This window comes from Oncorhynchus tshawytscha, linkage group LG02 (assembly GCF_018296145.1).
Source record: "Oncorhynchus tshawytscha isolate Ot180627B linkage group LG02, Otsh_v2.0, whole genome shotgun sequence".
Taxonomy (NCBI): Eukaryota; Metazoa; Chordata; class Actinopteri; order Salmoniformes; family Salmonidae; genus Oncorhynchus; species Oncorhynchus tshawytscha.
In genome coordinates, this window is record NC_056430.1 from 40,790,210 (window position 1) to 40,802,247 (window position 12,038).

Below are 12,038 nucleotides of genomic sequence, written 5' to 3' on the forward strand. Positions count from 1 at the left end.
ATCAGCGGAGACAGTACACATTTTCATTGGTTTACAGTTTAGTACTGGGCTGAGTTTGCCTGTCCAGTATAATTTACATCGTTCAAGTCGCAGCTTTTTGTTGGCAAACGTTCCAAAGATATATATGAAGGATACAACCTTCTCATCTGTTGTAACAGATATTGCGGTAGCACAAACAAGACACAATCTACACATTGTATTGGGGAAAAACAATTTGGGTTTTGTGTGATGTAATCTTTATAGTTATGCCACAATACAGCCAGCTGTCAGCCTCCTGTTTAGCCAATGTTTGCAGTAGCGACAGTGGCAAGAAAAAGCATGCGAACCCTTTGGAATTACCTGGATGTCTGAATAAATTAGTCATCAAATTTCATCTGATCTTCATCTAGGTCACAACAATAGACAAATATATAAATTACTAATACAAATTATTTTATTTTTCTTGTCTATATTGAATACATCATTTACAGTGTAGGTTGGAAAAAGTATGTAAACCCATAGGCTAACCTGGAGTCCAATCAGTGAGACAAGATCGGAGATGTTGGTTAGAGCTGCCTTGCTCTATAAAAAAAAAATGTGAGTTGAGTTTGCTATTCATAAGAAGCATTGCCTGATGTGAACCATGACTCGAAGAAAAGAGATCTCAGTAGACCCAAAATTAAGAATGCATGAAGCTGGAAAGGGTTACAAAATTATCTCTAAAAGCCTTGATGTTTATCAGTCCACGGTAAGACACATTGTTTATAAATGGAGAAAGTTCAGTACTGTTGCTACTCTTCCTAGGAGTGGCCATCCTGCAAAGATGACTGCAAGAGCACAATGCAGAATGATCAATGAGGTTAAGAAGAATCCTGGAGTGTCAACTTTAGACTTACAGAAATCTCTGGAACATACTAACATCTCGGTTGACAAGTCTACGATACGTAAAACACTAAACAAGAATGGTGTTCATGGGAGGACACTATGGAAGAAGCCACTGCTGTCCAAAAAAAAAAAAAAACACATTTCTGCACATCTGAAGTTTGCAAAAGTGCACCTGGATATTCAACAAAATATTCTGTTGACAGATGAAACTACAGTTGAGTTGTTTGGAAGGAACACACAACACTATGTGTGGAGGAAAAAAGGCACAGCACACCAACATCAAAACCTCATCTCAACTGTAAAGTATGGTGGAGGGAGCATCATAGGAGAATGATAGGCTATCTGTCTGCCAATTGAAGCTCAACAGAAGTTGGATGAAGCAACGGGACAACGACCCAAAACACAGAAGTAAATCAACAACAGAATGGCTTCAACAGAAGAAAATACACCTTCTGGACTGGCCCAGTCAGAGTCCTGACCTCAACCAGATTGAGATGCTGTGGCATGACCTCAAGAGAGCAGTTCACACCAGACATCCCAAGAATATTGCTGAATTGAAACAGTTTTGTAAAGAGGAATGGTCCAAAATTCCTCCTGACCATTGTACAGGTCTGATCAGCAGCTACAGAAAACGTTTGGTTGAGGTTATTGCTGCCAAAGGAGGATCAACCATTTATTAAATTCAAGGGTTCACATACTTTTTCCACCCTGCACTGTGAATGTTTACAGTGTGTTCAAAAAAGAGATGAAAATGTATAATTGTCTGTGTGTTATTAGTTTTAAGCAGACTGGGTTTGTCTATTGTTGTGACCTAAATGAAGATCAGATCAAATTTGATGACCAATTTATGCAGAAATCAAGGTATTTCCAAAGGGATCACATACCTTTTCTTGCCACTGTAGGTTTCTTCCAATTGACAGATTTATGCGAATATGAAAAAAAATAAAAAATAAAAGTATATTTTACATACTAAGTTTTAATGTAACTAATATAAATCTAAAGTTCAGATCCTCCCAGTTGTGTCCTCGTCAGTTGAACGGTGTTTCCTCAGACACATTGGTGCAGCTGGGTTAAGTGGGCGGCTGTTAAGAAGAGCAGTTAGGGGGGGGTCATGTTTCAGAGGACGCATGACTCTCCCGAGCCCATTGGGAGGTTGCAGCGATGAGACAAGATCGTAATTGAATCACACGAAATTGGGGAGAAAAAGGAGGTCAAATAAATACATCTAAAGTTCAATGTGTTTCCATTGCATTTTCAACTCGACCGATCTCCACGGTCACAAAATGTTGGTTAAATAGCAAATGTGCCTCTCTGCAATTTATCCAACAGCTGGCAGATACAGTGCGGGTAGGCTAGTCTACATGCTGAGATTATTATGGATACGTTTTATCCATAATATTTGTATTATGTCAAGCATCAATCACGTCATCAGAATAAGAGTCTCGATATTTATGGGAAAGGAGCATGAAGATCACCGTGCACTTTCCATCATAACGTATTTCACCTGTAGCCTAATAAACTGCATGCTTTCCTGAGTCATAGTGGGAGGACGACACACACACACACCATCTCGCCTTATACATTTTACAGACACAAAAGGATCCCACTATATCGAAAGCACAAATGATCCGTCTGCATTTATAAAATTGTACCGAAATGACCTGTTTCCATCCCAGCTGTGCTAATCTTTTTCTAAATACGGTGTGACTTTACTCACATAAACATGGTTAATGATGGAAAATAACATTACATCGCTATTGACTGCTGGTTTGTGTACAAGTGGTAGCATCACGAGTAAGTGAGCACTAAGCAGGAGGGAGGCTCGTGGACCCCGCATGAGCAGAAATCTACGTATTATTTTTTTTAAGCAACAGCATGTTGGATTCCAGAAAATCCAAAACAGCAGCCACTCCATATTACTAATTACCTGTATCCATGATTTCCCTTAGTGGTTTTAATGGCCATCTGCTGGAGTTGGTTGGATTGGCATGGTGGTGGTTACTTTGACCATATTGCATTGTTTAAGATGTACAAACAATTTGTCAGAACATTGTGAAGAGCTTTCCTTCTGGCTGAGTCAGAGACAAGCTGTCTTGATGCTTCATGTTGCTAGGCTATGGACGACCATGTTCCCAGTAGGACATTTTAAGTTCACACTTGAAGAAATGTGTAATATTCATATGCACAGACAGAAAGACACTTAACAGAAATAAAATGGAAAAAAAGGAGGAAACGTGTTCCCTTAAAAAATGAAATCACACTATTTCATACAAGCTAAGCAACACACACACACACACACACACACACACACACGGGAAGACAACACTGTCACATTAATTACCTTTCCACACAAGCGATGGGGAGGCATTCGTAACGAATGCCTCTTCCTCGCACTCCCTCCCTCCCTCCCTCTTCCTCGCACTCCCTCCCTCCCTCTTCCTCTCCCTATTCCATGCTCTCTCTCCTTCCCTCTCCCAAACTCTCCCTCCTCCTCAGTCTCTACCTCCTCCTCCTCCACTCTATCTCTCCCTCTCTAACTCACTCTCGCTATTCCTCCCTCCCTCTCCCTATTCCCTATTCCCCCTTCCCCAATTCCTCCCCCATATCCTCCCTCCCCCTAATCCTCTCCCCATTTCTCTATTCCTGTCCCCCTTCCTCTCTCCCTCTCCCCCTATTCCTCTCTCCCTCCCCTCCCTCTATTCCTCTCTCCCCCTCCATCTATTCCTCTCCCCATCCCCTCTTTCTCTCTCAAGGCTCCCCTCTCAAGGCTCCCCCTCTCTCAGGCTCCCCTCTCTCTCGCTCTCTCTCAAGGCTCCCTCTCTCTCGCTCTCTCTCAAGGCTCCCCCTCTCTCTCGCTCTCTCTCAAGGCTCCCTCTCTCTCTCTCTCAAGGCTCCCTCTCTCTCTCTCAAGGCTCCCTCTCTCTCCCTCTCTCTCTCAAGGCTCCCCCTCTCTCTCTCAAGGCTCCCCCTCTCTCTCTCTCTCTCTCTCTCTCTCAAGGCTCCCTCTCTCTCTCTCTCTCTCAAGGCTCCCTCTCTCTCAAGGCTCCCCTCTCTCTCTCTCTCTCTCTCTCAAGGCTCCCTCTCTCTCAAGGCTCCCTCTCTCTCTCTCTCAAGGCTCCCTCTCTCTCTCTCTCTCTCTCAAGGCTCCCCCTCTCTCTCTCTCTCTCAAGGCTCCCTCTCTCTCAAGGCTCCCCCTCTCTCTCTCTCAAGGCTCCCCCTCTCTCATGGCTCCCCCTCTCTCTCTCTCTCCAAGGCTCCCTCTCTCTCTCTCTCTCCCTCTCAAGGCTCCCTCTCTCTCAAGGCTCCCTCTCTCTCTCTCTCAAGGCTCCCTCTCTCTCTCTCTCTCTCTCAAGGCTCCCCTCTCTCTCTCAAGGCTCTCTCTCAAGGCTCCCCCTCTCTCTCAAGGCTCCCCCTCTCTCTCTCAAGGCTCCCCCTCTCTCATGGCTCCCCCTCTCTCTCTCTCTCCCAAGGCTCCCTCTCTCTCTCTCTCTCCCCACTCTCAAGGCTCCCCCCTCTCTCTCCCCCCCTCTCTCAAGGCTCCCCTCTCTCTCCCTTCCAAGGCTCCCAATCTCTCTCCTTCTCAGGGCTCCCTCTCTCTCTCTCTCCCTCTCTAACTCCCTCTCAAGGCTCCCAATCTCTCTCCCTCTCAAGGCTCCCCCTCTCTCTCCTCTCTCAATCCCTCTCAAGGCTCCCCTCTCTCTCCCTCTCAAGGCTCCCCCTCTCTCCCCCTCTCAAGGCTCCCCCTCTCCCCCCTCTCAAGGCTCCCCCTCTCTCTCAAGGCTCCCCCTCTCTCAAGGCTCCCCTCTCTCAAGGCTCCCCCTCTCTCAAGGCTCCCCTCTCTCTCAAGGCTCCCCCCCTCTCTCTCAAGGCTCCCCCTCTCTCAAGGCTCCCCCTCTCTCAAGGCTCCCCTCTCTCAAGGCTCTCCTCTCAAGGCTCCCCCTCTCCCTCTCTCTCAAGGCTCCCCCTCTCTCCTCCCCCTCTCTCTCTCAAGGCTCCCCTCTCTCCCTCTCTCTCAAGGCTCCCCTCTCTCCCTCCCTCTCAAGGCTCCCCCTCTCTCCCAAGGCTCCCCCTCAAGGCTCCCCCTCTCTCTCTCAAGGCTCCCTCTCCCTCTCTCTCAAGGCTCCCCCTCTCTCAAGGCTCCCCCTCTCTCTCAAGGCTCCCCCCCTCTCAAGGCTCCCCCTCTCTCAAGGCTCCCCTCTCTCCCTCTCTCTCAAGGCTCCCCCTCTCTCCTCCCTCTCAAGGCTCCCCCTCTCTCCCTCCCTCTCAAGGCTCCCCTCCCTCTCAAGGCTCCCCCTCTCTCTCAAGGCTCCCCCTCTCTCCCTCCCTCTCAAGGCTCCCCCTCTCTCCCTCCCTCTCAAGGCTCCCCCTCTCTCCTCTCCTCTCAAGGCTCCCCCTCTCTCCCTCCCTCTCAAGGCTCCCCTCTCCCTCTCAAGGCTCCCCCTCTCTCAAGGCTCTCCCTCTCTCTCAAGGCTCTCCCTCTCTCTCAAGGCTCTCCCTCTCTCTCAAGGCTCTCCCTCTCTCTCAAGGCTCTCCCTCTCTCTCAAGGCTCTCCTCTCTCTCAAGGCTCCCCTCTCTCTCAAGGCTCTCCCCTCTCTCTCTCAAGGCTCCCCCTCTCTCTCAAGGCTCCCCTCTCTCTCAAGGCTCCCCCTCTCTCTCAAGGCTCCCCCTCTCTCTCAAGGCTCCCCCTCTCTCTCAAGGCTCCCCCTCTCTCTCCCTCTCTCTCTCAAGGCTCCCCCTCTCTCCCTCTCTCTCTCAAGGCTCCCCCTCTCTCCCCTCAGGCTCTCCCTCTCTCTCTCAAGGCTCCCCCTCTCTCTCCCTCTCAAGGCTCCCCCACTCCCCCTCTCTCAAGGCCCCCTCTCTCCCTCTCAAGGCTCCCCCTCTCTCAAGGCTCCCCTCTCTCCCCTCTCTCTCAAGGCTCCCCCTCTCTCAAGGCTCTCCCTCTCTCTCCCTCTCTCTCAAGGCTCCCCTCTCTCCCTCTCTCTCAAGGCTCCCCCTCTCTCTCAAGGCTCCCCCTCTCTCTCCCTCTCTCTCAAGGCTCCCCTCTCTCCCCTCTCTCTCAAGGCTCCCCCCTCTCTCTCTCTCTCCCTCTCTCTCAAGGCTCCCCCTCTCTCCCTCTCTCTCTCAAGGCTCCCCCTCTCTCCTCTCTCTCTCAAGGCTCCCCCTCTCTCCCTCTCTCTCAAGGCTCCCCTCTCTCCCTCTCTCTCAAGGCTCCCCCTCTCTCCCTCTCTCTCAAGGCTCCCCCTCTCTCTCTCAAGGCTCCCCCTCTCTCCCTCTCTCCCAAGGCTCCCCCTCTCTCCCTAGGCTCCCCCTCTCTCCCTAGGCTCCCCTCTCTCCCTAGGCTCCCCCTCTCTCCCTAGGCTCCCCTCTCTCTCAAGGCTCCCCTCTCTCTCTCTCTCTCAAGGCTCCCCCTCTCTCAAGGCTCCCCCTCTCTCCTCTCTCCCTCTCTCTCAAGGCTCCCCCTCTCTCTCCCTCTCTGTCAAGGCTCCCTCTCTCCTCTCTCTCAAGGCTCTCCCTCTCTCCTCTCTCTCAAGGCTCCCCCTCTCTCTCAAGGCTCCCCCTCTCTCTCAAGGCTCCCCCCTCTCAAGGCTCCCCCTCTCTCTCTCAAGGCTCTCTCTCTCTCTCTCAAGGCTCTCCCTCTCTCTCAAGGCTCTCCCTCTCTCTCAAGGCTCCCCCTCTCTCTCAAGGCTCCCCCTCTCTCTCAAGGCTCCCCCTCTCTCTCAAGGCTCTCTCTCAAGGCTCCCCCTCTCTCCCCCTCTCTCTCAAGGCTCCCCCTCTCTCTCAAGGCTCCCCTCTCTCCCTCCCCCTCTCTCTCAAGGCTCCCCTCTCTCCCTCTCTCTCAGGCTCTCTCTCTCAAGGCTCCCCCTCTCTCTCAAGGCTCCCCCTCTCTCTCAAGGCTCTCCCTCTCTCTCAAGGCTCTCCTCTCTCAAGGCTCTCCCCCTCTCTCTCAAGGCTCCCCCTCCTCCCTCTCTCTCAAGGCTCCCCCTCTCTCTCTCTCTCAAGGCTCCCCTCTCTCTCCTCTCTCTCAAGGCTCCCCTCTCTCTCTCAAGGCTCCCCTCTCTCTCTCAAGGCTCCCCCTCTCTCCCTCTCTCTCAAGGCTCTCCTCTCTCCCTCAAGGCTCCCCCTCTCTCCCAAGGCTCCCCTCTCTCTCAAGGCTCCCCCTCTCTCTCAAGGCTCCCCCTCTCTCAAGGCTCCCCCCTCTCAAGGCTCCCCTCTCTCCTCTCAAGGCTCCCCCTCTCCCCTCTCAAGGCTCCCCCTCTCTCCCTCTCAAGGCTCCCCCTCTCTCCCTCTCTCAAGGCTCCCCCTCTCTCTCCTCTCAAGGCTCCCCTCTCTCCCCTCTCAAGGCTCCCCCTCTCCTCTCTCAAGGCTCCCCCTCTCTCCCTCTCAAGGCTCCCCCTCTCTCCCTCTCAAGGCTCCCCCTCTCTCCTCTCTCAAGGCTCCCCTCTCTCCCTCTCAAGGCTCCCCCTCTCTCCCTCTCAAGGCTCCCCCTCTCTCCCTCTCAAGGCTCCCCCTCTCTCCCTCTCAAGGCTCCCCCTCTCTCCCTCTCTCTCAAGGCTCCCCCTCTCTCCCTCAAGGCTCCCCCTCTCTCCCTCTCTCAGGCTCCCCCTCTCTCCTCTCTCAAGGCTCCCCCTCTCTCCCTCTCAAGGCTCCCCCTCTCTCCCCCTCAAGGCTCCCCCTCTCTCCCTCTCAAGGCTCCCCTCTCTCCCTCTCAAGGCTCCCCCTCTCTCCTCTCTCAAGGCTCCCCCTCTCTCCCTCTCAAGGCTCCCCCTCTCTCCTCTCAAGGCTCCCCCTCTCCCTCTCAAGGCTCCCCCTCTCCCTCTCAAGGCTCCCCCCTCTCCCTCTCAAGGCTCCCCCTCTCTCCTCTCAAGGCTCCCCCTCTCTCCCTCTCTCTCTCTCTCTCAAGGCTCCCCCTCTCCCTCTCAAGGCTCCCCCTCTCTCCTCTCAAGGCTCCCCCTCTCCCTCTCAAGGCTCCCCCTCTCTCCCTCTCAAGGCTCCCCCTCTCCCCTCTCAAGGCTCCCCCTCTCCCTCTCAAGGCTCCCCCTCTCCCCTCTCAAGGCTCCCCCTCTCCCTCTCAAGGCTCCCCCTCTCAAGGCTCCCCCCTCTCCCTCTCAAGGCTCCCCCTCTCCCTCTCAAGGCTCCCCCTCTCCCTCTCAAGGCTCCCCCTCTCCCTCTCAAGGCTCCCCCCCTCTCCTCTCAAGGCTCCCCCTCTCCCTCTCAAGGCTCCCCCCCCTCTCCCTCTCAAGGCTCCCCCTCTCTCCCTCTCAAGGCTCCCCCTCTCCCTCTCAAGGCTCCCCCCTCTCCTCTCAAGGCTCCCCCCTCTCCCTCTCAAGGCTCCCCCTCTCCCCTCTCAAGGCTCCCCCTCTCCCCCTCAAGGCTCCCCCTCTCCCCCTCTCAAGGCTCCCCCTCTCCCTCTCAAGGCTCCCCCTCTCTCCCTCTCAAGGCTCCCCCTCTCCCTCTCAAGGCTCCCCCTCTCCCTCTCCCCCCCTCTCCCTCAAGGCTCCCCCCTCTCCCTCTCAAGGCTCCCCCTCTCCCTCTCAAGGCTCCCCCCTCTCCCCTCTCAAGGCTCCCCCTCTCTCCCTCTCAAGGCTCCCCCTCCCTCTCTCCCTCTCAATACTACCCCCTCTCTCAATACTACCCCCTCTCCCTCAATACTACCCCCCCTCTCTCCCTTTCAATACTACCCCCCTCTCTCAATACTACCCCCTCTCTCAACCTCCCCCCCCTCTCTCAGGCTCCCCCAAGGCTCCCCTCCCCTCTCAATTCTCAACCCCCCCCTCCCTTTCAATCCTCCCCCTCTCTCAATACTACCCCCTCTCTCAATACTACCCCTCTCTCTCTCTCTCTCTCTCTCTCAACCTCCCCCCTCTCTCTCCTCTCAGAGACAGAGACTGTGCATCCCCACAGAAGTCTGTTCAATTACACCTGCTGCTGGGTCCCTGCTAGGACAACTAATGGAACGCAGCTTGACTCCTGTCAGCCTTGCCACTAGCCCGGGAGAAAGCTTCATTTAGCCCATCAAACGCCAAGCCAAGTCCCAGTGCCGACCAGGCCCACCTCAGCCTCATGCTCCCCTTTCCCTTCTTTCCTCCCTCTTTTTATTTTCTTTCCACACCCGTTCGACAACATGTTGCATTGCACTTCCACCCTGCCTGACCTGTTCATGAAAATAGTATTTTTCTAATCTAAATGTTTCTAGATATGGTAGAAAACACACCACAAGCATTTCGCCACACCCACAAAATGTTATTTGATGAAAATACAGCACAGCTTTTAACAACGCTTTGTTTATTCAGTGCTCAATGCTTAATTAAGACTCTAAATTTAGCCATATGAAATAAATCGATACAGATAACGGGGATCATTAATAAAATACAAATATCCACACACTGATGAATGCTCCCGATGTTTTTTGTGCATCGTTTCAACCCAGCAGGAGCACTCAGTGGACAGGGATCTATTCTCTATTTTTGGTTTACTTTGTGTACCCAGCACCTACAACTTCCTGGACATGCGTACACTACGTTGGACAATAGCGTATTCATGTCATCACAGCCCAAAAGAAATTGACAACACACTTTATTTTGACCTTGAACAGGTGCTGATAATGATGACCTAGGCTAAGCTATCCTTGGATCAAGGCTAAGATGCGGTGTTGCGGTGCAGTACAGTCAATTGGGAAACAGCAATGGTGTAAGGGATACAACAGGGTTGTGATTGGGACACCAAATTCTGTGGCTTACCTAGCGTGGGGGGTCCTAGGTAGAGTGGGGGACATCACCGGTGCTGGGGTGGCTTTGAGAATGCTCTGGGGCACCACAGGAGAGGTGGCTACATCCCTCCTGGACTTGTTATGACAGGGCTCTGCATATGGAGGACAAAAAAATAAGAAAATGGACTTCAGAACCCTAATGAAGGAGACTATGAAGCAGGGATGGCTAACTGGCAGCCAATGGATACAGAGCTGTCACACACAAATGCACACAACCTACTAGGGGAGTGTATGGAGTTTTGCAGGGGGATGTGTGCAGTATTGTCTTTGTGTGGAGGTACTTCTTGCTCCGCTGCCAAGTCCTCTGCATCGTCACACCCTCTCATCTCACTGCAGAGACACAGAGCCAAGCTTTGTAAGCTAAAGGTTGGATTACTAGACACAAAAATGCCAGTTACTCAGAGAGCGAGAGATGGTGAGGAAAGATTGTTTGAGAGAATGAGTGAGGTGGTTCCAAGGCTTTACCTGAGTAGTGCACGGCTGTTGGGTAAAGGATCGGTCCCATTTCTGGACATTGAGTGGCTGAGTTCGTCTAAAGTGGCTTGCTGGAACCTGTAAGACACAACATTAAGTACAGGCCCCAAATATTGTTCACATCGTGTTTGACCAGGCTTCAATACTGCACCGCTTGACTTGTGGCAGTGAAACGTTTTCACCTGATCACGTTCGTTTTCGGTTCACTATTCGCTTTTTTTAAATGTTAAATATCATTATGATTTATTAACATAATGTGCAATTGACCAAAAACAAAACCAACTTTCTAAAGAGGCAAGTACAGCACGGGAATGCCCCCGTCTGTCTCGGCATACTGGGGAGATTTTGGAAATCTTCTGGCCCAGTCGATCACCACCATCAAAAATATTTTAATAACGCGAGGCAACATAACTGATTTTTTTAAAATGTATATAATTTAAAAACGGAAGGATTCTTGAAGCTGTTCGTTATGTTGATTAATCATCATACGCGCGCTACACGCATATTTATATATATCCTATAGATAATCTGTTGGGTAGAGAGAGAACGCAACTGTCAAACATCGTTCTCGGTGGAGCGAAGACTGACAGCGGTAGGGGTAGGAAAGCAGTAAGACATGTTCCAAGTTATGATATCTACCAGTAAATACTAAGGTAAGAATGGGTATGCAAACCAGGTATTTAAAAAGTTAAGCCTTAGTGGAATATTTGCAATGCGCAAGTCAATCATCATGGAATAGCTTACCTTTAGGCTCTTTGGTCCTTAAAAAGTCTTTGACGTTATGCTAGCCAATTTCCAAGTTCTACTGCCCCAAAATAAATTATCTGCGATTTCATTTCTGATCAGTTTTTATGAGATGTAAGACCATTATTTTGTTTCCTGACGCTTCTATTGCGGGATAACCATGTCCCGGTTAGTATTGGCAAAACAACTTCCAATGTTTGGCTTCAACTTGGTTTTCCATTCAAAGTGTTCCATTACAAAGGGAACCCGATTTTTGGTCGCTTTCTCGTTTTAAAATATATAATAACCTCTCAGTAACTCTTCAACATCTCGAATGGCAAGACTGACTATTTACCAAATGCAGACTCCATTAGTGTGTTTGTGTCGAGAGCATGTCTATTTAGTCAGGCATATTTTAGAATGTAAAAACAATGTGAATGTCAATGCATAATGCCATTTGGTAGGCCTTTAAAAAAACATTCTTGAAGTGTGTGTGTGGGGGGGGTTCTATAGATATTACAACAATTAAATGTACATTGTAGGGCCTTAATAATTACAATGCTTGAAAAAGTCCTTGAATTTGACTAGCCAATGTCTGTATGAACCCTGTATAGGCTTCTTGCTCAGCCCGCAAATGAAAGATAAAAATCACCTGAAATTATGCATGCATCCTTCGATTCCTGTCAGAACTTGTGCAAGTATGCATGTATATATATTTTTTTCCCCATTCCGGCCAGTACCTTTGAGTTGGCACTGGCCCGGTGTGCCACTGGCAAATTTACCTGAAAGTCGATCCCTGCTGTGTGCAGTACGTGCAGGTCCAATATCAATGATCTACAGTGCATTCGGAAAAGTATTCAGACCCCTTGACTTTTTCCACATTTTGTTCAATTACAGCCTTATTCTACAATGGATTAAATAGTTGTCCCCCCTCACCAATCTACACACAATACCCCATAATGACAAAGCAAAAACAAGGTTGAGGCATTTTTGCAAATTTATAAAAATAAAAGTGAAATATTACATTTACATAAGCATCAATGGAAACAGGATGCACCCGAGCTCAATTTCGAGTCTCGTAGCAAAGGGTCTGAATACTTATGTAAATAAGGTATCTTTTCATTTGCAAACATTCCTAAAAACCTGTTTTTATTTAATCCATTTTAGAATAAAGTTGTAATTTATCAAAATGTCAAGGGGTCTGAATGCA

General features: G+C 50.5%; 1 protein-coding gene across 4 annotated transcripts in view; it reads right to left on the reverse strand.

Moving 5' to 3' along the window:
• kiaa1328 (KIAA1328 ortholog) overlaps positions 1-12,038 on the reverse strand; it is a 44,850-nt gene that overhangs the window by 20,950 nt on the left and 11,862 nt on the right. For all 4 annotated transcript variants that reach the window (XM_024374524.2, XM_024374518.2, XM_024374536.2 and 1 more), the window contains 3 exons: positions 10,097-10,183; positions 9,852-9,961; positions 9,603-9,723 (listed from right to left, as the gene is read on the reverse strand). In XM_024374524.2, the coding sequence (XP_024230292.1) occupies positions 9,603-9,723; positions 9,852-9,961; positions 10,097-10,183 (318 nt within the window). The remainder of the gene's footprint in view (positions 1-9,602; positions 9,724-9,851; positions 9,962-10,096; positions 10,184-12,038) is intronic.